We start from the raw sequence: 25,584 nt of genomic DNA, 5'->3' as shown, positions 1-25,584 counted from the left end.
CACCTGTACAGGTTTGAATGCATTTTAGGCTTGTTGTGAAATTTCACCCAAAAGCTGAATATCCCTAACTTTTTGTGGATAGTGTATATATATACATATATATATATATATATATACATATATACATATATATATATATATATATATATATATATATATATAATAATACATATATATATATAACCGCATAATCCAACCGCTTATTTCAATTAGTGGATCAAAGGTCACCCTAGACAGCTCGCCAGTCCATCACGGGGCATACACACACACGCACACCTATATGTATGTATATATATATATATATATATATATATATATATATATATATATATATATATATATATATATATATATATATATATATATATAAAAATGTATACAGGTGTGGGCATTCTCATCAGCCCCCAGCTTGGTGCCTGCACGTTGGGGTTTACCCCGGTGGATGAAAGGGTAGTTTCCCTCCGCCTCCGGGTGGGGGGACGGGTCCTGACTGTTGTCTGTGCTTATGCACCGAACAGCAGTTCAGAGTACCCACCCTTTCTGGGGTCCTTGGAGGGAGTGCTGGAGGGTGCTCCTTCTGGGGACTCCATTGTTCTGCTGGGGGACTTCAATGCTCACGTGGGCAATGACAGTGAGACCTGGAGGGGAGTGATTGGGAGGCATGGTCCCCCCCCCTCTGAACCCAAATGGTGTTTTGTTATTGGACTTCTGTGCTCGTCATGGATTGTCTATAACGAACACCATGTTCCAGCATAAGAGTGTCCATATGTACACCTGGCATCAGGATTCCCTGGGCCGCAGTTCAATGATCGACTTTGTAGTCGTATCGTCGGACCTGCGGCCACATGCCTTGGACACTCGGGTGAAGAGGGGGGCGGAGCTGTCAACTGATAACCACCTGGTGGTGAGTTGGCTCAGATGGTGGGGGAGGAAGCCGGTCAGAGCTGGCAGGCCCAAACGTGTTGTGAGGGTCTGCTGGGAATGTCTGGCTGAGTCCCCTGTCAGAGCGAGCTTCAACTCCCACCTTCAGCAGAGCTTCGAACATGTCCCGAGTGAGGCGGGGGACATTGAGTCCGAATGGGCTGTGTTCCGTGCCTCTATTGCTGAGGCGGCCAGCCGGAGCTGTGGCTGCAAGGTCGTTGGTGCCTGTCGTGGCGGTAATCCCAGGACTCGTTGGTGGACACCAGCAGTGAGGGATGCCGTCAAGCTGAAGAAGGAGTCCTATCGGGCCTTCTTGGCCTGTGGGACTCTGGAGGCAGCTGATGGGTACCGACGGGCTAAGCGGCATGGGGCTTCGGCTGTTGCCGAGGCAAAAACTCGGGCATGGGAGGAGTTCGGCGAGGCCATGGAGAAAGACTTCCGGATGGCTTCGAGGAGATTCTGGTCCACCATCCGGCGGCTCAGGAGGGGGAAGCAGTGCTCCATCAATACTGTGTACAGTGGAGGTGGGGAGCTGCTGACCTCAACTCGGGACGTTGTGGGTCGGTGGAGGGAATACTTCGAAGACCTCCTCAATCCTACCAACACGTCTTCCCATGAGGGAGCAGAGCTGGTGGACTCAGGGGTGGACTCTCCTATCTCTGGGGCTGAAGTCGCTGAGGTGGTCAAAAAGCTCCTTGGCGGCAAGGCCCCGGGGGTGGATGAGATCCGCCCGGAGTTCCTTAAGGCTCTGGGATGCTATGGGGCTGTCCTGGCTGACACGCCTCTGCAGCATCACGTGGACATCGGGGGCAGTACCGCTGGATTGGCAGACTAGGCGCAGCCGAGGGGTTGAGGGGATCCGACTTGGTGGCCTCAGGATTGGGTCCCTGCTTTTTGCGGATGACGTGGTCCTGTTGGCTTCGTCTGGTCGTGATCTCCAGCTCTCGCAGCCGAGTGTGAAGCGGCTGGGATGAGAATCAGCACCTCAAAATCTGAGACCATGGTCCTCAGCCGGAATAGGGTGGATTGCCCTCTCCGGGTCGGGAGTCAGGTCCTGCCTCAAGTGGAGGAGTTTAAATATCTCGGGGTCATGTTCACGAGTGAGGGAAGGATGGAGCGTGAGATCGACAGACGGATCGGTGCGGCATCTGCAGTAATGCGGGCTCTGCGCCGGTCTGTCGTGGTGAAGAAGGAGCTGAGCCAGAAGGCGAAGCTCTCGATTTATCAGTCGATCTACGTTCCTACCCTCACCTATGGTCATGAGCTGTGGGTGGTGACCGAAAGAACGAGATCTCGTATACAGGTGGCTGAAATGAGTTTCCTCCGCAGGGTGGCCGGGCTCTCCCTTAGAGATAGGGTGAGGAGCTCAGTCATCCGGGAGGGGCTCAGAGTAGAGCCGCTGCTCCTTCCCATCGAGAGGAACCAGTTGAGGTGGCTCGGGCATCTGGTCAGGATGCCTCCTGGACGCCTCCCTGGTGAGGTGTTCCAGGCACGTCCCTCTGGGAGGAGACCCCGGGGAAGACCCAGGACACGCTGGAGGGATAACATCTCTCGGCTGGCCTGGGAACGCCTCGGGATCCCCCCCGCAGAGTTGGCAAATGTGGCTGGGGAGAGGGAAGTCTGGGCTTCCCTGCTTAGGCTGCTGCCCCCGCGACCCGACCCCGGATAAGCGGCAGAAGATGGATGGATGGATGGAATATAATGCATAAATATGCAATAATTATATGATATACTGGTAAGCTCATACAATAGAAAAATGCTGAAATATAGACAAATAATAAATAAAATAAATAGTTAAATAAAAGAGATAAATAAAAATAAAATGAATAAAAAAAATATCAGCACTTGTTGTGCAATTAGTGTGTTGAGGTAGTGAGGTCACATGACTAAAAAGCTATTGAACTTTGAAATCTTAAAAAAATTCATATAAAATACCACAGGATGAAAACAAGGAAAATAAAGGCTGTGCAACATGTGGCAGGACTAGCTGAACCATTAGGCAGTGTTTGAAGCGTGTAGGTCACATGACTAAAAAGCTATTGAACTTTGAAATCTTAAAAAATTCATATAAAATAACCCAAGATGAAAACAAGGAAAATAAAGCCTGTGCAACATGTGGCAGGACTAGCTGAACCATTAGGCAGTGTTTGAAGTGTGTAGGTCACATGACTAAAAAGCTATTGAACTTTGAAATCTTAAAAAATTCATATAAAATAACCCGAGATGAAAATGGAGGAAATAAAGGCTGTGCAACATGTGGCAGGACTAGCTGAACCATTAGGCAGTGTTTGAAGTGTGTAGGTCACATGACTAAAGAGCTATTGAACTTTGAAATCTTAAAAAAATTCATATAAAATACCACAGGATGAAAACAAGGAAAATAAAGGCTGTGCAACATGTGGCAGGACTAGCTGAACCATTAGGCAGTGTTTGAAGTGTGTAGGTCACATGACTGAAAAGCTATTGAACTTTGAAATCTTAAAAAATTCATATAAAATAACCCGAGATGAAAATGGAGAAAATAAAGGCTGTGCAACATGTAGCAGGACTAGCTGCTCCATTAGACATTGCTTGAAGTGTGTAGGTCACATGACTAAAAAGCTATTGAACTTTGAAATCTTAAAAAATTCATATAAAATCCCACAAGATGAAAATGAGGAAAATAAAAGGCTGTGCAATGTGTGGCAGGACTGGACTAGTAATTAGGCAGTGATTTTAGGTGTGTAAGTCACGTGAGTAAAAACCCATTGATGTTTGAATTGATTAAAAATTCATATAAAATAGGACTAGATGAAAATGGAGAAAATAAAGGCAGTGTAGCACTCACAGATAAATCGTAAACTGTTTAAAATTGTTTTGACATTCATAGCCCCAGTGGTTGCGGAGATAGTTATGTTTAAATTCTGCCATGGTTAATTTGTTGACGGTCCCTAACTATCCGCCGGTGGTGAAGACCGCTGCGGTGAAATTTGCTGTCACAACCCCACGACAAAGCAGCTTAGGGTCGGCAATTCATTACGAGGAGACTGGGTGTTCAAATATAGATGGAAGGTATGAAGTTAAGAAGACCGTTGCATCGTGCATCTTAACCCCACGACGAGGTGGCTTCGGGTCGGGAGACTGGGTGTCCGAATATCTGTTGAATATCAAACATCAAACTAACTTTACCTGTGTTCATATGTTGTGTTTCAAAAGATTTGGTTCAATGAATCTGATGAGATGAAAATCCCAGATGCTTACATGTGGAGACAATTTAAATTACTGTCACAAAAACATACTGTTATGACCATAGAATACGTGACATTCTAATGTCTAAAGTAACTTTATTGCTGATACTGTAGTCTGACCTTTACTTATTTGCATGCTTGCATGGTTTTGCATGCTGGTGGTTCTGTACCCAACTTCTCAGTTTACATGCTATAGTCTTCCAGCACTGAATTTAATAAATATATTATTCCCCTAAAATACATTTTAATATGTATTATTCTTTTTAATTACAAATCTCTAATCCTCAATTAAATTTCCTCTTTAAGTCCCTGTCTCACATGTTAATGGCTGCTGGGAGACATGATTTGCTGTACCTTTTAGTCTTGCAGCTGACCAGCAAGACCTGTCACTTAGCATGTTGTTTCCTCACTTTGCTTTGGAGGATGCAAAGAATTGCTCATTAAGTTCAGTTACACGGGCAGCATTATTCTTTCTGCTGTCAGCTACAGAGCTTTCCCAGCAAATAGTCAGCCTTCTTAATGTAATTGTTTGGTAAGTCTCTGGTTCAGATGTTGCTGCCTCAACAGATGGCCTCAAAGCAGATTGCACTTTCCAAAACTGATCTGAGAAAAATGTACACCATCTTGATACAGTTACTAAGGAATCTAAGTAGTTTACTACCCCCTTCCCTCTTGCAGACAACCTGGATGTTGCATTTCCAGTCTACCCTGTTGACCAGCCGAACTCCCGAGTTTTTGTCCTCCACCACCTCCAACTCTTCTGGGATGTAAAATGTGCTTTGCTCACTTCTGTTCCTCACAAAAGCCACAACCATTTTTTGTTTTGTTTAGTTCAAGAGCACAGTGGGCTGGATTGGCATAGGGGTCTCACAGCAAGAAGGTCGCTGGTTCCATCTTCGACTGGGGGGAGGCTCTAAACGGTGGTTTTTAAGTGTGGAGGTTGCATGTTCCCCGTGTGTATGTGTGGGTTCTCTCCGGGTACTCTGGCTTCCTCCCACTGTCCAGAGACAAGCATGTTAGGTTAATTGGTTACTCTAAATTGTCCCTAGGAGTCAGTGTGAGTGTCAATGGTTGTTTGTGTCTCTGTGTTGTCCCTATGATGGACTGCCTCTCACCCAATGATTGCTGGGCTCCAGCTTCATTGCTAAGACCCTTAATCGGACAAAGCGGTTCGGAGAGTGAATGAATGAATGAATGAATGAATAGTTCAAGAGCAGATGGTTGCTTCTGGCAGATGATTGCCTCTTCAACCCCAAGGCCATTACAAAAGCAAACTTTAAGGAGTCCTGAATTTTTTTTTCTTCATGTATTGTTGCTGTTCAGCACTTTGATCAGAACTAACTGTTTTTAAAAAGCATTATGGCTTGGTTTAGGAACTCACATGCTTATTGAGGTGAAGCAATTACAGATTCAAGGACTTTCATGATGTGGAATGAATACCAGAGGTGTCCATCGTTGGAGTTCCTGGCAAATCCATTATTTGAATTTATATTGATGTTATCAAGGTTGTTTTAACATGAACTGCAGTGTTTGACTGATAGTAGACATATCATTATGTACCTTTAACTAACATATCTTTAAATTTGACACTTCACACAAAATCTTTCACACATTTAATTTGTGCATGTGAAACAAATGTGACATTAACAAAGGATCGTTTTTAAATTTCCTTTCGATAATGGAGATTTGACAACTATAAATTAATATCTCACCATGGAATCACTTTTAAGAAAACAAAGTCATTGCAATTTATATGGCAACTCACTGGGAATCTACATCTGTTCCAGTGTGAAAGTACAGCCAGGCAATATTTATTAAATATATCATTTTTTGTGTGTCAATTTTTCACAAGTAAACACTGGGGTTAAGTCTCTGAATGATCAGTAAAAATGTCACAAGCTTTTTTTTTTTTTTTTTCAAAAATGTAATAACATAGAACACATTTACGATTTTTGTTAGTTAATGGATTTGCAACAGCAAATCTAAAAAAAATAAAACACTGAAATGCTCTTAATTGTATTCTTTGCCCTGCCTCGCCAAAATTTTAAAACAATCAGCTCTCTGATTAGTGCATCATGTGTTAATTAATATTTTTCCCAGATTTGTAAAAATGTTTTTTATATATTTGTCAATGTTACTGCTTAGCTTTTCTGTATTTTTTAACTTACCTTCGTTAACTTTTAGTTTCCTCCAAAACTCAACACTGATTTATTTATTTATTTATTCAGTAAAGGAACAAAAAGCCGCGTTCTTCGAGTTTTCACCACAAGATGGCAGTAGTGTCACTTTTCACTCACCATCAGCTGCAACTCCACAGTGGAGTGCATATGAGGCCAAGAGTGGAAAATGATGAGATGCTTATCTCAGAATATGTTGCCATAACTTGGTACTGTACAGAGATTGTTTATTGAAAACAAATGCCATGCAAAAGTGTGTCAACCTACGTAAGGCCCATAGGAATAAACATGTTTTCTTGTTTAATCAGATAATATTTGAGCTATTCTTTAACTTTTCTTCCATAATTAGAAGTTAAATCACATAAGAGTCACATACTGCAAGTTCTGTTGAGACACTACATTTTGGAAACGGCCTTCAAAGCCACATCTTAAACGGGATAAATGAAAAAATTTAAATGTGTACTTCCATTTGATCTGTCATGCCCTTCAGAGAAATCCCATGTAATCAAACTTCCTTGTCCCCAGTTTGGATTTTCTTCCCTCTGCTACATCTTTTTGTATGATGGTTGAACAACAAAGTATTGTTCTTACAATATCATTGACCATAATGTAAATATCATCTTTTAAATCTTTTTTCTGTTTTTAATGTTGCAATCATGGGTAATTGCCAGTCCCAGCCTTCTGTCACCATATAGTTGAGCTTTTTTAAATCAGAATGAACACGAAATATTCACATTTCTGCTTTTTATTTTCCCTCTGTTTCTGTTTATAATTTATTCCTGCCTGCTCAGAATGCTTTTTTTCTTGTAATGGCATCTTTGAACTCAGTAAGTTAAATATCTGTAAGTTATGTCATGATGATGATGTGTCATCTCAGTGAAAAATGTTGATATGCAGTGTATTGTTGGTTAGGCCTGTTTCTAACAGGCATTACTTTTATTCAAAGACCAGTAACCTTTGAAGAAAATCAGGCAATGCCCAGGTCAAACCACAGAAAGAACATTTCTACATGAACATATATAATTCGCTCACCCAGACAATGTATTTTTCAAGGAAGGTGGATTTTTAAATTGGTTGATGACATTGCGAACCATTGCATTATGTTTTTATTCCAAATTCATTGGACTTAATCTTGTTTTCAATGTTTATTCACTTCCAACTATTTAAGACTACTAACTTCACAGCTGGTACTTGGATATTTCTCTTTCAAGCATTTCTTCTAGTACATTTTATTTTCTAAGGAAAATATTGCAATTGCTACCAGTTATTTGACACTTCTACTTACTATTATAAAATTTAAGCTTTTAAACAATTGGGGGGAAAAAACAAGCCGTAAACAAATTCAACACAACATCAAAGATCAAACCACTGGTTTCCATTTCTTTGGCTTCAAAGAGCAAGAAGTAGTCAGGTTCACATTTCTAACATGTATGAATTGTTAACAGAAGCACCATAACCCTCATATTGTATACTTTAAATTTATTGTCAAATGAGCATTTATTTCACCAAAAATCAGGGAATGATAGAAAAAATATGTCAAAGCTTTCATCGGTCTATTGTTAGCTCATATAAGATATTATTTGCTATTATTTTAGCAACCATTTTTATATACTTTAAGTATCTACTTTTCAAGGAGAAAATTGCTGAAGACTTGTAATCTTGTTTACAGCACACTGTCACTTTTACATCAGAGGCCCAAGGATATAAATACTTCTTCAACCATGTTTCTACTTTGAGCTTTATTTTGCTTTCAGGTCTGTTGTTTTCTCCAGTCCATTCTTCATAGTATGCAAGCTGGCAAATACCTTAATATTTACTAGATGGAATAGATAGGGAAAAAATTATTTTCCCCAATGCTAATATTTCATAAAGGAAAATGTCTCTATAAGATTTGTCAGGTTTTTTTTGTTGTTGTTGTTGTTGTTTTCTTTTGTTCATTTGTTTTTAATGGTGGACCAGACAATTAAAAGGAGTGTGTGACTGGTCAGATCATAAACAGACCTATATGGTTTTAGCTCTTAGATGTTTCTATATAATTATTCTTTTTAAGGAACAGATGCTCAGACTCGATATGAGGGGGGGTCACCTCCTGCGCACATTATTTTGGCAACGCCCCTGATCAGAGGCAGTCATATCGCAGACGTGAAAGGGGATGAGCGCATAAAGAAAGGAGGCAAAGGAAAGACAGGGAAGGAGGAGGACTGCCTTAACTCCGCCCACGGTCTTGTATCATCTCGCATTCCTTTTTTACAGCTCCTCACGTTGTGGCTAGAGAGAGAAAGAGAGAAGGAGAAGGAGAAACGCAAGACGGCCACTCGGAAGAAGAAGGGGAAGGGCAGCAGTGCAACGACCATGGCAATATCCACAGCGTCTCAGCATGAGATAGTGTCCGACTACAGAGCACTTCTACCCCGGTCGAGCACTGCACGGAGCACGCAGACCCACCGTCGACAGACTCCTGATGATGAATGAGGAGCTGTACCTGGGCCGCGGACAAAATGAGGGTCATCTTCATCCAAAACGCCGGTTTTGTCGCAGCTTTTTCGCCTTTCTCGTGATGTTGGTAGTGTGTAGGACGACAGATGATGTGAACGAGATAGAATTAACCATAGCTAGATTGTGCCAGACAATTAAGGAGTGAGGAGAGCAGATATTTTCTTTCTTTTTTTTTTTAAAATTTTTTTTTATTTTATTTAATTGGTTAGAGCTTGCACGTAGGCTATATTGCAGTCAATATCTTGGAATCGAAAGTGTTTAGGTTCCGGCATGCTGTCTGCTGTCGAAACCTGACGAAGGCTATATTGTTTTATTATATTATTGCCACTATAATTATTTTTATGCAGCCATAAAGGAGCTCTATACCAGGTTATTATGAAGTGATCATTTTAAACCAGCGTGCTCCATTAGCTAGTATTGATTATATAGCGATAATAACATGAATAGGTGAGATCAAAGCCAATTGATCAACCAAGACAATCTGGAAATGTTAGTTTCCACAAGTGATAATATCACTAGCGTTACTCCTTGTAATTTATTTATTTATTATTACTATTATTAGGCCTATAAGTATTATTGTATCAGTTGTTTAAGTAAGTAGTTACGGATATTTAACAGTGGGAAGGCTGTTCAAACACTTCCCTAGTCAAATGGAAACGGCTTATCTATCACCCCAACGGGGGGCAACCCGTCCAGAGTCCCAGAGAGGCCAAGGCACAGCGGGCAGGGCGGCGGCGGGTGCTCTTGCCTCTGCGCCTCCGGTGGCTCCGCCCCCACCTGCCGGCAACTCACCTGAGGAGACCCCGGCAGGCGTTGACGGACGGAGAAACTCTGGCGTAAAGAAACACCACCACAAGCACAACCTGAAACACCGCTACGAGCTGTTGGAGACGTTGGGAAGAGGCACGTATGGCAAAGTCAAGAAGGCCATCGAGCGGCACTCCGGCAGAGAGGTGAGCCACTTAAGGGACGCTCTAAGCAGCTGTAAACATCTGTCATGGTGCTTTTAGTAAACCCTAGACGCTTGTTTTACATGCATGCTTGTGGTAGCAGCCTGTTGCTCTCAGAAGCGTGCTTGTGTGTGTGTGTGTGTGTGTGTGTGTGTGTGTGTGTGTGTGCACCCCCGGCATCGGGAATTCCCCTCACGTTAAAAAACAAGGCCCATGGGGTCAGGGAGTTGTGCTGCACACGCCTTGTCCTGTGTTGGGCCTCACGACCGGATGCAGGACTGCAAATCCGGCTACTGACAGTGATGCGACTCGTGTGAGAGAAGTGTGCTCTCATCAGTTATCAATTTTCATTTTCTTTTGTGTGTTTGAGGTTCACTGGTGAAAACACAATTAACACATCGTTTATAACAGGGTATTACCAGCAAGATGCACAATACAATACTTCCTGTCTATACTTTTTTTTTTTTTTTTTAAGTGATTTGCTGGATGCATCCTCTCATACTTGTATGTCCTTGTAGATCTGTGCATTTCTCAAAATATTTCCACGTGTGGCAAAACATGACCCCTGTTCCCTCTTTGGCAGGGCATGTGGAACTTTCCGTGAAACTCAGTACCGGTCAACAATGCACCCCCATGGTTTCATAGCTCCTGGCAAATAAATGCTAAAGAGAGAGAGACAGAGAGAGATAGACCTGTTCCACGTATGAAATATTTGACTTTGTGATCAGGTCATACTTTATTTATTCTCACATGGATGACTTGGAATAACCCCCCCCCTTTTTTTAATTTTCTTTTTCAACACCGAAAATATTTGTCACAGGAATATGCTCAAGTTTAACTACCAGCCAGAAACCTAAACTATAAACACACAGATACTTCTTCGTGTTCGTCGTTGAGCATAATATCCATACATGAAAACAGAAAGGTTTAGGACTTCTTATCAACTCACATAATTTTTGTGTGACTGTACTGGGAAGTACTTAGAAAGGCAGTGTCTGTACATTGAGTACAGTTCATCACTGCCTCATGGGCCACGTGTGTCTGGCACAGCGTTGCTAGAGTTTACTTGACCTCTGACCCAGAGGAAGTCCCTTGTGTCCATATGGCAGATACAACAGCGCGTGAGACTGTTATGCAGTCATATCGGCTCCCTTCGCCTTTTCCTGGCTCATTCTACGAACCCTATCAGAGGAGAGAATTGAGGAGATAAACTGAGGAAGTTGTGTGTGCGATTGTGAGCATGCGTGTGGTGGAATTAACTGAAGCAGTCGTAGAAGACTGACTAGATGTGGGCACATTTGCTGTATCAGTGAAAGTAGAACTGACTGATTGTTTTAATCTGGATAGCCATATGTTGCAATGCTTGGCAGCTCAGCCAAAAACCAATGTTATATGAAGTGCAAATTGATCGCAGAGATCGTAGAGTGTATCATACTTGTGTGTATGTGTGTGCCTCTAGAAGATGGGTTTCATGCTTGTATTCTTACAGACACAGAAAGGCATTGTATGAGTTCCTGTGTATAATATGACATCTAGAGGACTACAGTGAAAAGGTTATGGTGACAGCAAGGCCTAAAATGGACACTGACACATGAAAGGCCTTCCACAGCCGGAAATGAGATAGGAGGGGAAGGTTAATATCCTGTATAGAAAATCAGTTACAGGCAGGAGAAGATGATAAGAAAAGTACAGGGAAGCCCATCACAACAACAAGAAAGGAACTCCCAGAGTCATATTAATGTGAGCTTAAAGCACTAGATTACATCATTCTCTAACAATGGCTTCAATGGGGAGGTACGCAAGAGGTGAAAACAGTGACATTCCACTGCTGTATGCGGTGGCGCTGATGAGTTATTATGATTCCCGGCTGTGTTTCGAGAGTAAAGTTCTCTGGAAAAGTGAGGGGTCTCTTCATCCCACACACTCTCGCTTTCTCCCCGTTCTACCTCTGACTCATATGCAGAGTCAACACAACAGATGATCATGATCTTTAAACAGCACAGAGACTGGTCAGCTTGCGATGAATTCTTCATCTGCTTTAATGGCCTGAGAAAACACTGAAGTTGTCAGGCTCCACTGAAGCGAAGCATGGCTTTCATTTCAGACAAGCCCTTGTGAGAGCAATAGTCGGACGAGCAGACAAGGCGGCCCCATACCTGGCAGGAGCCACCGTGGGCAGTGGTGCAGCGCCTGTTTACTGTGAGTGACAGTAATAGGGATCCACTTAAGGACAAGTGTAGCTGTATAAAGCAGCCCCGTCAGCTGGCAAGTGGCTGATCTACAGTCCTGTTTAATGATCCGCATCAGGGTCTGGGGCAAGACAGGCACACAGGAGATACCTGGCTTTGTTTCAAACCCCATGTGGGAGAGCTAGTTCATTCAAACTATTCAGTTTCTGTCTAAATATTGAAGTTTAAAAACATCTCATTTTGGGCATCCGCTCTGAATGTTACCATTGTCACAAAATGAAGGAACCCATCAGCGTTAAGACACAAACAGCTTTTACCAATCATGAACACAGCATGTGAATGCGCTGACTTGTTTATTATAGCTTAATTTCTTTAAATTCGGCGTAATCAAGGCATGCTCTGGAAGGGAGCTATTCCGGTTTGGGGTTATTTTTATTGATGTACACGGTAATTAGCTTGGCACTCGCTACCGCTTGTGGTTTCTGATGCATGGAGTCAAGTTGGGCTCCTCCAAAAGGCTGCAGCTTAGCTAGGAGAGGACAAAAGTTTAAACTAACAGTATTCAGAGTGAGCAGACTTTGTTCAGGCCTGATCAAAGGAAATCCAGGACTTGATCCAGAATGTTTAGGCTACAATTAGTGTGATGTGCTAGGCTGTGTACTCTCAATTGGTTTATTTAGAGAAGGCCACTAACCTCCCATTTATGAAGTGCATATGCTAGTGGTTTGAATGCATCTACTTGCGGCTGGTATTGTTGCCATGACTATGAAAAATTGGCAAATCAAGTGTTGTTGGTAACTGTCGAATTTCCTATAACAGCAATTTAACAAAGGAAGTAGACTGAGAAACTTCCTCAATCTCTGCTCAATCTCCTGATTTTCCCCATTAAAGCCACAGCAGGACAGCTTTTCAGACTCCTTCAGATGGAGACTATTAGCTGTTCTCAAACAGAATCACTAAAAATAAGAGGCTGGGTTGTGATTGGTATCTTCTGAAGAACTTTTTGACAGATGTGGAAGCAGTGCTGTATATGAATAGGGACTGTGTGGATGATGGAGGAGCCTTCATACTTCCAGGGTTTCCACATCCTGTTCCCCTTAATTTTCTGTCTGTGCATGATCCTTAATTCTGTACAGACATTGTGTCCAGAGGGTGAGCTCACTGACCTCACTGCCTCCTGTCACTTTTCCACTGGTGCCACCATGAAGTTTCTGGTTGTGGTTTGTCAAGTATGTTTATTAGAAATGATTTCAGTACACGACAAGCATTGTTTTTTTCCCCCCCATTCTTTGAATTAAAGAAGAATGTCTTTTCTAACATTAAACATCTTAATAAAGTATTGCTTCCTAAAGATATTGCACTTCATATCTGTTAGGCTATTTCAGTTCAGTGTAGCTGTTATATAGTTGTTAACTGCTAAGGATAGATCTTTTCTGAAAACTAAGTCTTTGCAGGAACTATACCTTGTAAAGTCAATAGCATTATCTAATAAGTTGGCATTTAGCATTTAGCACACCAAAAAAGTGTGCTTTACGAGCAGAGAGCTTGCTAGCACATGGACTAATGAACGAGTGAAACAAGGAGGAGGATTTTGACACAACTAATTGTGGCTCTCATGTTGATGGTTGCTTCCCATCATGTTTCACCATGTCAATCTGCACTTCTGTGTTTCCATTAGACAAGGTTTATCAGTTTGTAGTTGCAGCTGTAATGCTGATCAATGTTTGTCTAAATGTCCCAATAAGGCTTAAGGCTGGTATCTAGCACTTAGTTTTATATGACCACGGAGCTCGTTTTTTATCATCTTTTTATTGAGACTTACAGACATCACATGATATGTATGTGGAACTTGTGCAAGAGTTGTGTAAAAGTTAAAGTTCACTGATAAGATGATGCATGTGACGTATACACGTTGTATATCTAGCAGTTCTTTAGTCGTTTTCTTTCTAAATTAAACTGAGATATGAATACTGTATGAAAAAAGCAGTATTTTTAAAAAGTACATGATATGAAACTGAAATGTCACCGTTGAGTTGCTGTAAATCAGCTTATTAGGTGTTTTCTGTCTGTTTCAAGGTGGCTATCAAATCGATTCGGAAGGAGAAGATCAAGGATGAGCAGGACATGGTTCATATCCGCCGAGAAATTGAGATCATGTCATCCCTCCGCCACCCACACATCATCTCTATATATGAAGGTGAGAATCTGGTGCTTGCCTAGAAGTACACTGATGATGAATCACAGACACTTGTTCAGCTCAAATGCACATTAATAAAAACACACGTCCCAAGTTCTCAGCTCATCCAACTTATGTACCACTCATGACCAAGCTGGAGGACTGTCATAATATGACATGCAGATGTCATAATAAGTCCCACACTGCAACTCAGGGATATTATTCATCTTCTCTGTCTGGCTGCCTGGGTCAGTAAAGTACAGATGGATTTGACAGTGTGTGTCTGAATCTCTGTGAATATATGCGTGTGTGTGTGAGATCGTGTATGTGCTGAAAGTTTATATTTATAACCAGAGTGATATTCTAAGGGGTTGCTTCTCCCACATCTAAGAGGTCTCATCTTCTGTCTTCACCGGTCTTGATCTCAGGGCCAGACATCTGCTGATACTTACAGGCAACTGCAGCTGGGAACCAGACTGCAGTTGTGCACGTGTGTTTGTAGTCCTACTATACGTGTCAGCGTATGAGCCTTTGTGGACATTTGTGTGTGTTTGTACATGTGTTAAAGTTGGGAGACACTAACTTATCCTCAGTCACCCAGGCTTCCACCCTGTCTGACTCTGGTCCAGTGCTATGTGGTGGGAGGAAAGTCGTAAGCCTTCCCTGGAGCACCGGCAACATAATTCTACCTCAGGAAGCAACTCGAAATATCAAAGACTTCAAGTCTTGCTCAGACAACCTGCATTTTAACTCTACGAAACCAAATTTTTTTTTATAAGCCCTTTTTGCATGACCTTAACAATCACAGGAGGAAAACAAAGATTAGAATTAGTCTTCACCGTGAAGACTGAACAATTACCATTGAATTTGTGAAGTATCGCATGCAGTTAATCATCACTTATAGTATAGTCTGGCTCATGCGTAGGCATTAAAAGTCACAATGCACGGCAGTGTGTTGGCTTTATATGATTTGCGACTTGTAACTATTTTTAAGCTTGTGTCAACATAGCAACAACTTGGTGCCCTTTCTAGGTTTGCTTCCCTGACACAATTATAGTAGGACACATGCCATGGCCTAAACTGGCTCACCTTCAGTCCTTTGTTCAGTTTCAAGTCCACAGATCATTATCACCAGTATATATAAACAAACATCACTATTTGTCATGGGAACGTGCCAGTAATCAGCAAGAGGGTCACACTGATTTGTGAGAGAATGATTAAAAGAACACCCAGCTTTATATACTCTGATGAGCCTTTGTGTGTCGTCTTTATAAGCAGACAGTTCCACCAACAGACTCAGCCAGACTCTTTGCTCTCACTCTTTGGTGTTTCTCCTCAAACCCAGCGTTTACTGTTGTGGCCTGGCCTCCACCCAGCTCTGCTTTAGAGATATATAGGAGGCCCAGAGATTTGTGTATCCGGCAACACCCTCTTCAACAGCCCCTGCTAACTGCCTTGTGTGAAGCAAAGCTGAACCAGATGTGAGCATGAAGTTTGAATTTTACCACTCCCTCACATTTTGCATCAGTCAGCATGCTTATGTGGGGCATTTAAAAGCAGATTTTTTTTCCTCTTTGCTTTTTAGGCGTTGCTATGTATCTTACGGTCCTTCTTTCCAAACAAATTATAAACCCAAAAATTGCTCTAAATGCAAAAAAAAAAAAAAAATGATACAAAGGAATTATATGAATGTTTCTACCATGCTTCTGTATACACAGGCAGAAAGTGTAACTCCCCCAAAAATGGAAAAATAACTCAAGGGAGGCTTAAGAAAAGCATTTACTTTGCTATAGTTGACATATCTGCACATTTGTGTCAGACATATGAAGCTACAGCTAACAGCCAAACTGGAATTTTATGAAGCCTTTAGCCCAAGACCTAATCCACTAAAAAACACATTTTGTTGGGATTTTTCATCAAAAGTCTTGTATGAAATAAGTAAAAATTAGATGATGTGTCTGTGTGGATTTAATTGACCTCACACAGAGCCATCCTGCTTCCATACTTTATGCTAAGCTAAGCTAATTGGTTGCTAGCTTTATTTGGCGAGCTTGCTAAATTGAATTATTCATAAAGCAATGCTGGGAATTCTTGTACCCTTTAAGATATTTATTAAAAACATCAGAGATTTATCGGCTTTTATAATTCAATTGAAGCTGGAAATTTTAAATTAATTTGAACACTGAAATTTGCCAGCTTGTCAAGCTGCTTTTGCATGCTGGTCACAATTTTGCAAGCTTTCTCTGTCGTATAGTCTGCAGTATTTAAAACCTGGGTATGATGCAGGAAAACCAGCATCACCACCTAATCTGATGATGGGAAAGATCTACTGGTTTTTGAAGACTCCAACTTAGGTTAAAATTTTAGATGCAGTTGTTTATTTTGTGGAATATTGATGTTGCTTCCCTAACACTAACACACTTTACAAAAAGGTGCAGTATAGATCCCATCTGCTTCATTGCAAGAACTGTTTGGTTAACAAGACCAAATAACCCTAAATTACGCAATATTGAAACATTTGAACCAAAAAATGAGCAGTCTCATGGGGTTCTTTGTTTATTGACTGCATCAGCAGTCTTCCACTACTCTTTCCTCCTTTCTAAGTGTGCAACAGCAGTTTATCATTAGTGCAAGCAATGGCTCAATAGACCATAATTAGTTAGATATGAGCGGTTGACCTGTGAACAAAGCCCAGTGAGTGACAGAGGGGCTGCAGCGGTGGTAACTAGCAGACCAAAACAAACCCAACTTATGTAAGCCAGGTAATTACTTCACCACCAGGAATTAAAGGTAAATGGGAGTGCAAGCTGAGAATTGGCTCTCCAAGCGCAAACCCAACGAAGATCAGCGTGAATGTCACCCCAGGTCACCACTGTGTCCACCAATCAGTGAGCTAGGTCTTCTCTGCCCTCCAGAATACTTGGCTTACGTCCCGTCTGCTATTTCCCAAGCAGCCAGACAGTCACAATCAGGGAGCATTACCATCACTCAGCAACTGTGTGTTTTTGTAGAGGATTATATCTTTAAAAGAGCCCTGGGAGGGAAAGAGGGGAGCTCCAAGGCAAGTAGTGTGACAGACGATGAAGGTGCTCACTCAAGGGTGTAGAAAGTAGAGGCCCTCACCCCCGGTGACCCCGCTGTGTGGGAAAATCAACACGCTTGGTATGTAGGAACATGGCTGACTGTGATGTTGTCATCTTCTCAGTGTTTATCTTTTTCATCTGCTTTCTCTCTATACTTAAATACTGTCAGTCCCTTCATGGCAAAAAGTATGTTGCCACGCTAAAATTAAGTATCAGAAAGCTAGACTTGCACAGAATGATATGTTTGGTGAATCTCAGGTGAATATTAATGCAGCTGCCATAAACTCCCTTTCAACATGAGAGGATGTGAAATCAGGCACCATCATAAGACGAGTGGTAACTTTTGATGCAAGGTACATAGTACACACATCACATTTGCTTAAGTCTTTTAACATCAGCCAGTTGGAATAAAAGCAAAGCCAGAGGTAATAAACAAAAGTATGCTTTATGGTAGATACTGTATATTGCCACTTTTTTGACGGAAATAAAACAAACATTTTTACTGTTCTGCACTTGTTCTGGGACTTCAAGAGTGGGTATGATTGAGTTAACAGCCCCTCCCTTCAATGATGTGTAGAAGCCAGACACATGAGGTGGGGTTTGGCTGATGTAACCTTGAGAGAAGTGTAGAGATCGAGTGTGCTGCTCTGGAATTTAAAATCCTGCTCCAAAACTGAAGGGGATCGAAGTGATTTTCTCTCCTTACTACAAGACAAAGCTGTCTTTTGTTTCAAACATGTTCAAATGAAAACTCAAAGGACTTTTGAAGTCATCCTTCCATCCCCGTTGCAGTTAATTGATGCACACTTAATGTAAGTGAATATTAATGACTAATCACTTTTGCATCATTTAACAGTGTTCGAAAACAAGGACAAGATCGTGATTGTGATGGAGTACGCCAGCAAAGGCGAGCTGTATGACTACATCAGCGAGCGTCGGCGCCTGAGCGAACGAGAGACGCGACACTTCTTCAGACAGATAGTCTCTGCTGTGCATCACTGCCACAAGGTGAGCAAAAGAAATCACACAGCTTTGAATAGAGAAAAAAAAACATTCATCCGTTTACGGATCAAATGATGTCTTTTTACATCTCTTACACACATCCAAGCTTTGTTTTCCAGGCTTATTATAATATAAAGCATCTACCACACACACAGTTAGCCATACAGCCGGTTAATGTGCAGGCTTTACGCAGCATGCTTTCCGTGGCCCACTGGTGTTAAAGAGTTATCTGTTTCTGAGTAAAGAAGGAGCACAGGCCAGTTTCATTCAGGCTTATGCTCTCTGATTACAGCGAACAGGCCCCACATTAATTCTACGCTCACACACTGATAGATGTCCCGAGATACCCCTCTCGGCTTTTCCCTTGGGATTTAGCTGCAGCCACACCCTTGTCAGCCCATGTTCCACAACTCACTGAATCCCATGAAAACCCCAGAGTCAAGGGGCCTGTTTGGATGGGCTCCCCTCTTGTCACACTCGTCCCAGCTGGAGATAGGAATGACATCATTCTCCTCAGATAGGAGAGTCCCAGACAGCCATGAGCAATGAATCATCACCACCAAGCACAACCGCCTGCCGGGTGGGGTGGTGTGAGTCACTGACACAACAAGCAAGCAAGCAACTGCTTCTTTCCTGTATCCACCAATCAGAGTCATGTGAACATGTGCTCTGCAAAAGACAATTACTTAAGTGAGATGCCATGCAGAGCAGAGCATACAGGCAGGGGTTTGATGGGTGAAGTCACTTCTCCACATCTGAGCTGAGCTCTCGCCTGTCTGTATGCCACATGTTAATTTCAAGATGTTTTATTTTCATTTTTCAACCCAGACATTAACAGTGGAGCTGTTTTTCTTTTTGTTGTTATTTTTTAAATCCCAAAATGCAATGAGAACATCATCCATGCAGGGTGGTGATTAGAGACTCATGTTTATATGACACATGTGAGTTGATTTAAAAAGAAAATCCGAGCAGATGTGAACATAAAGACCCTAGAGGGGGCAAGACCAATTAAAGGCTACTTGAGTAACAGACTGTCTTGATTTCCCCAGAGAGCCACAATCTTTTTCAGAATAAATCATTTTGCAACACAATGGACTGTTCATGGATAATTAATTCATAGATCCTCCAGTCAGTTTGTTTTCTCTCTTTCTCTCCAGAATGGCGTGGTGCACAGAGATTTGAAACTGGAAAACGTGCTACTGGATGAAAACTGTAATATTAAGGTGAGTTTGTCCCCTGATCTGTTGATCTGGGATGTCTTAACCATGAAACTACAATGCTTAACCTCTTTTTAAGATCAATTGACGATGTAATATGTTTGTTTAGATTGCTGACTTCGGGCTGTCCAACCTCTACCATAAGGACAAGCTGCTGCAAACATTCTGTGGCAGCCCGCTCTATGCTTCACCAGAGATCGTCAATGGAAGACCGTACCGTGGCCCAGAGGTGAGGCTCAGTGATCTGAACAATGATGCAGACTAATACTCATCTGTCATGATGCAAGCTTAATAATTCATTGGCTGTCCACCTTTAGCATTAATTTTAGTTCGAACCAACATGTTTCTCATGTTATAAAACCTTCAGCACTATTACCTCACAAGTTATTAGTGTCATCATGCAGTCCATTCACAAAGTAGTGGGAAGGCTTCAGCTTCTTTGATGGGATTAGTCCATAGTCAAAGAGAAGTCTCTCTTACATCTTCACAGTGGGTCAGCATAGACGCTGTCTGGATTGCTCCCCTGTCGTGCCTTCCTACCGTGTTTGGGCCCTTTGAAGTGAGGAACCGAAGGATGCCGTTGCCTCACTTTCTCTTGAGCTAAATGGTTTTAGAATGAACTTCACAACCTCAAAGAGTACTCATGGTCAAAGTTAGCATCTGACCAAATAGTTTTGGTAAAGCAATAAAAAAAAAGGTCCCCAACAACCCTTTAACTGTCACTCTACAAGTGCATGCGTTGCAAAAAACACAGCTACAGACAGGGGGGAAAAATGTAGCATTTTTAGATTTTCAAAATCCAACCATTCAATTAACTGTGATTCACTATAATTTACTTGAGGGTGCTAAAAGCTACAGAAACCCAATTGCTACAGAAATGACAGAACCACAGTTGGGGTGAGGCCGCAAATTACAGCAAACTCAAGCAGCAAAAATAGAGCAAAACAATAGAGTGTGCCTTGTCTCCCTCTCAAAAACTGACCAATAGCAACTGAAGAGAGAAGCATTCTTGGTGCGGGTCCAGAGTCTTAAGGGAAGTACACCAGCTCCTTAACTGGCCTTATCTGATTTCCTCTTCCTAGACTGTCTCTGAGCTTTAGCTGCCCCAGTCAGAGGCACATTCCTCTTAACATCTATGTGTTCTCCGTGATATACAGTCAACATAGCTTCTGTCAAATCCTCTCTATGACTCACATGAACGCTCACTTGAAGGACTTCAAAAGTCCTTCAAGTGACTTGTGAGGGGCTCAGGATATCATGGCTCTGCTATCTCTCCTGGTTTTAATACTTTCTTCCTCTTCCACCAATTCCCCCAGTGGTTCTACCTCCTCATGCCTCAAAACACAAAGTCTTATGTAACTTTTTAAGAGTGCCACATTGCATTAGACTGGTGTACAGAAAGTTCCCGTTTCTGCCTGATGGGACAGGAAAAGATAGGTGCAACTTATTTGCATGGAAATGAGACATTTCCTACTATATCACTGCCAATCATCTTCATTTTTTCTTTGAAGGACATACATTATGTGAAAAGGTCTTGAACAAATGTGCTTATATGATGCTGCAAAACTCCAATCTAATGTTAAACTCGCATTCCACATTTTAATGCCACAAATCACAAATCAAAACAGGGATCTGAAGACTGACTACAACTTGCATAAGACCCCTTAGGGCTTTTGTTTGACCAAGTTTTTGTTTTTACCAGGTTGATAGCTGGGCTCTTGGGGTGCTGCTGTATACCCTGGTCTATGGAACAATGCCGTTTGACGGGGGAGACCACAAGAACCTCATTCGCCAGATTAGCAATGGCGAGTACAAAGAGCCTACGCAGTCCTCAGGTAAATGATCAAACTTTGTCTTTTCTTTTTTCATGTTGATTATACAAACCCAGTTCCCAATATTAAACAGTCAAAGCTTATTCTTAAGCCATAATTTGGAACAGGGATGAGGGTGCTCTACTGTTCAGCCAAATCTGCAAAATTATGTTTGTTTGTTCATTATCTGTTTAAACTTAATACAAATGGTTAGTTAAATGTAACTACTTTGTCGTAAATATGGTCACTACATCAGCGATTAGAGTGCCAGTGGGTTTTTTTTTTTTACATTGTGATATCAGTTGGTCCTAAATGTGTCAGCCTCTCCATGTAAGGCTGCAGCATGATATAATTTCATCCTTTTTATGTCTAAAGCAACATGAAGGATCTCACAGATGGTTGTGTTTGATGTCAGATGCCCGTGGATTGATCCGCTGGATGCTGATGGTGAACCCCGAGCGTCGGGCCACAGTGGAAGACATAGCCAATCACTGGTGGGTAAACTGGGGCTGGAAGAACAGTGTGTGCGACTGCGACACTCAGCGTGATCAAGGAGGTTCGCCCATGCTGGCCCGTTTCATCGACTGGCAAAACCGCACTGAACCACGTGGTACTGGAGCCAAAGCTGCAGCCCAGCCCCAGTTGCTGCGTCAAAGGCCAAAAAAGTCCAAGAAGGAAAATGTCGAGGGAGAACAGTCCCACAGTGGCGTAGAGGACAAGCCAGGCTTGAAGAGACCCAAAGGCATCCTGAAGACCAGGGTTACTGAGGAGCAGGCGTCTGCTGGTCTTGAAGAACTGGAGCTGGGTCAAGCAGCGCTGCCTCAACAAGCAGAAGGTGGAGAGGAAGCCTCAAGTCCAGATCGAGAGGAAGAAGAGCCGACTCTGGGAGGCGGTTCTCCAGCCAAGATGGTGCCCTCTCTACCTAAGAAAGGCATTTTGAAGAACAACCAACAGCGGGAATCAGGGTACTACTCTTCCCCAGAGCGGAGTGAGTCCTCGGAGCTTCTAGGGGGTGCCAGTATGTCTCTGTTAGCCACATCCCCACCCAAAAGGCTGATGGGGAGAAAGGGCATCTTGAAGCGAAATGGCAAGTACTCCACCTACAGCGGGTTACCCTCATCAGCTGCAGTGCCAGGAGTCCTCAGTGAGCCCCCTCCCCCTACTGACGCCGGTCTGTCTCGTAGTCAGAGTCGGCCCTCCAGCATCGTAGGGGAGGACAGCTCTGTTCTGTCCCTATCGCCAAGCTCCTTGAGTGGGGCCGAGTGGCACCCATCTACATCGCACCTTCGCCCAAACATCAGGGCTTGTGTCTCAGCTGAAAACCTGCTGCAGCTTGCCAACTTCAAGGGCTTCCAGGCAGCCCCCCCTCTCCAGGGACCCAAGTTCAGCCGTGGCCCCAAAACGAAGGGTTCCCCAGGGGACAATGGCAGCTTCTCCTTGCTGGGGGATCTGGAGGACATGACTCAGGTTTACCAGCAAGCCCTGGACATCAGCAGCAACCTCACCTAAGAGACAGGTGGCAGAGAGAGAAGAAGCAGAGGGATTCAGACACGACTACATGCGTGTGTGTGTGTTTGTGTGTGCACTGAAGTGTATGTATGGCATTAACGACCAGTGCATCACTGGGATACAGGTTGTTAGGAGGTTGTGGCTTTTCAAATAGGTAAAGATCCTGATAGAAAAGATAGATCTGTGCTCACACACATGCACACACAGATGTACACACTTAGGTACACTTCTACGGCCAGAGGAAATTCAGTCAAGGTTTTGTGAACAGGAGAGAGCCAGAACAGACAGAGAGTGCCACCCAGTCTGCTCTCTCCGCCCGCCTGGAGAGTTCGCTACGTTCAACATGTTTACATATTCAGCAAGAAGGCAAGTTAGAATCACAAACGCAGCAACCAGATGATGGTTGGCTCTCCCTGTACGCCAAACATTTTGAATATGAGTTTACAAAAGCACCTTAAAAACTCACACAGAGCACATGGCTTTTGTGATCTTTACTTCCTTTAAAACGAAGTAACAAACCAGGGTCTTGTTCCAAAAAAAAAAAAAAAGTTATATATCTATAACAACATTACTGATTATTTATTAATATTTTGTAGCTTTAGTTTTTAATTGCAAAACTGGTGGGTTCTGGTTTTTACTGGAAGAGTCCAAAGCTCCTTGTTTCCATCTCTGAGAGGACATGACATATATAATTTATGTTTTTACAGCAATGAGGATACATATATAACTAAGTGTGCATTTAACATACAGTATGCAGGTAAAAAAAAAAAAAGAAAAGAAAAAAACTTTGAAGTGTATGTCCTATATGTTTATGATACAAGGGAATATGTAGGAAGTGCCTTGTTTTGATTCATGATACAAATTATGTATGTCATTTCCTGAAAGTGGATGTAAAGCCGGGCCAATCTGTCACCAGTTGTGCTTTTTATCATGTTGTTTGTGAATGTGGAGAAAACCCAGGGCAGTCGGAACATAGCTGACAAATTTGACTTGTTTTAAGGTTTAAAGGGCAATCTGCAAGTCAAGATCAAAAAGTCTTACCCCCCCTCCCCAATCTCCCTTCTCTTCTTTCCATGTACAATCACAAGCAGATTTACCGGCATCTGGAGGCCACTTTGCAGGAAAAAAAGCCTCCTCTGTGTTATTCACCCATATTTAAGCCCATAGTTTGGTTTGTCAGCAGGTTTAGGCTTGGTTGACAACACTTATGCTGGCAGCACATCAGGCCTGGAGGGGCTCACCTTGTAAATTGTAAAGATGCAGACACCACCTAACAGTCCTGGAACGTGATCGGCTCTCTTAACCTCAATGTTTGTGAGAGGTGCTGTTTTTTTTTATGTTATTTCTTTGTTTTTTTGCCAAAGATATGAGTTTTTTTTCCAGTGTTGGACTAGTTAGTATTTACCCACAGCTTTTGAAAAGAGCTAAGCAAGGTGTTTTGTCTTAGCTTGCTGATGACACAGCAAATTCCTGAGACAAAAGCTGGAGACATGTTGGTGTAAGAGATTTCTTATCAGCCCCAAACCAACTCAGCACAGGTGGGACCTGCGGTCCGTGCTCAGCCCTCCAGCTGTGTATACTAGTTCATTATATCAACCTAGCTCAATTAGTCAGCTGTTGTTTTTATTTGAGCGTGAGAGTGAGGCAGTGTGTAGAGATTTATAGCCGGAGGCAGAAGAAAAGTGTTTAAAAAGGAGATGCGGTGCAGAGATTAGAAAGGACTTGCCTGTGAAACACAGGAAAGGTCAAGGTGTTAGATATGTTATTTGGAAAGGATTTGTAATGTAGACTAGTGATAGTAAAGAAAGTGAATAGAGAAAGTAGACGGGAAGTTTTTGTTTTATACCAAAGATGTGATGAGGCTTTGACATAATTTAGGGGAGTCTGTAAGTCAGGGACTGGAGAAAGGTGGCGCTGTTCTTGAAAGGTGATGCGATCCCCATTGACCAATAGTCAATGGGAATTTCTACAACTTTGTAATTACCATAGCTAAATGAATTCATCTCAGCAATAGCCATGCACATTTCTTTTATTAGACTTTTTTTAAATACATGTAGCGATGCTGCTTGCCTATTGGATCAGAGTTCCATGTTGTCTTTCAAATAGCAGCAGCAAAAACATCAGAAGATAAAAAAAGAGGAAGGAAAAATAAAACTGGCAAACAATGATTGGAATCATCCAAAGTATCAAATGATGTGGATGGAAAAACCCACTGCAGATTAACCTGGAAGGGGAAAAAAAAAAATCACATTTTGAATGTTTTTAGCGGTCAGCTCATGTTAAAGGAATGTCCTGGGTACAGAGTCAAATGAAAGACCCACCGCGTATTATATTTCATTTTATTGCCTTTTTGTATTGCATTTTATTGTCAACTGGATTTACAGTGAGAAAATTATACTATGTTAGTATTTTGTTTTATTATGCTTCTGTTTTTGATTTTCCAAAATATAAGAAATTTTATATTGCTTTATGTATGGCAGAAAAATACTTCCTTCCTTGAAGTATAAGAATATCACTCAGAAATGAGACTAATCCTGGTGTCAAATTGGATGTGAAATTGGTGCATCAGTGGGGTCAGATTAACTTCAAATGGAAAATCTAAATAAAATAATTTGTTCTGATTCCTTAACAGCTGACCCCTCAGAAAGTTGCATTTTTGTAATCTACCAAAGTGTCTCAAAATGTTTGAACACTGCCAAGAGAAAAGCAAAAGAAACTAATGATGAAATTAAAACTCTGCCAAACTGGAAATAACTGGTGCATATCTATTAGTTAGCAATGAGTCTAATCATAGGAAAACTTGACTGGATATTTTTTTATTACAAT

At 42.1% G+C, this 25,584-nt stretch overlaps 1 protein-coding gene across 1 annotated transcript; it reads left to right on the top strand.

Moving 5' to 3' along the window:
• Positions 1–8,534: 8,534 nt before the first annotated feature.
• nuak1b (NUAK family, SNF1-like kinase, 1b) lies at positions 8,535–24,531 on the top strand. The gene is made up of 7 exons (XM_079250279.1): positions 8,535–9,774; positions 14,037–14,157; positions 18,076–18,227; positions 19,379–19,444; positions 19,548–19,667; positions 21,141–21,273; positions 21,665–24,531. Exons 1-7 carry the CDS (start codon positions 9,472–9,474, stop codon positions 22,756–22,758), a joined length of 1,989 nt encoding a protein of 662 aa, XP_079106405.1. The 5' UTR covers positions 8,535–9,471; the 3' UTR covers positions 22,759–24,531.
• The last annotated feature ends 1,053 nt before the right edge of the window (positions 24,532–25,584 follow it).

Source organism: Telmatherina bonti, assembly GCF_933228915.1.
Source record: "Telmatherina bonti genome assembly, chromosome: 2".
Taxonomy (NCBI): Eukaryota; Metazoa; Chordata; class Actinopteri; order Atheriniformes; family Telmatherinidae; genus Telmatherina; species Telmatherina bonti.
This window is presented reverse-complemented; position numbering and strand designations above follow the sequence as displayed.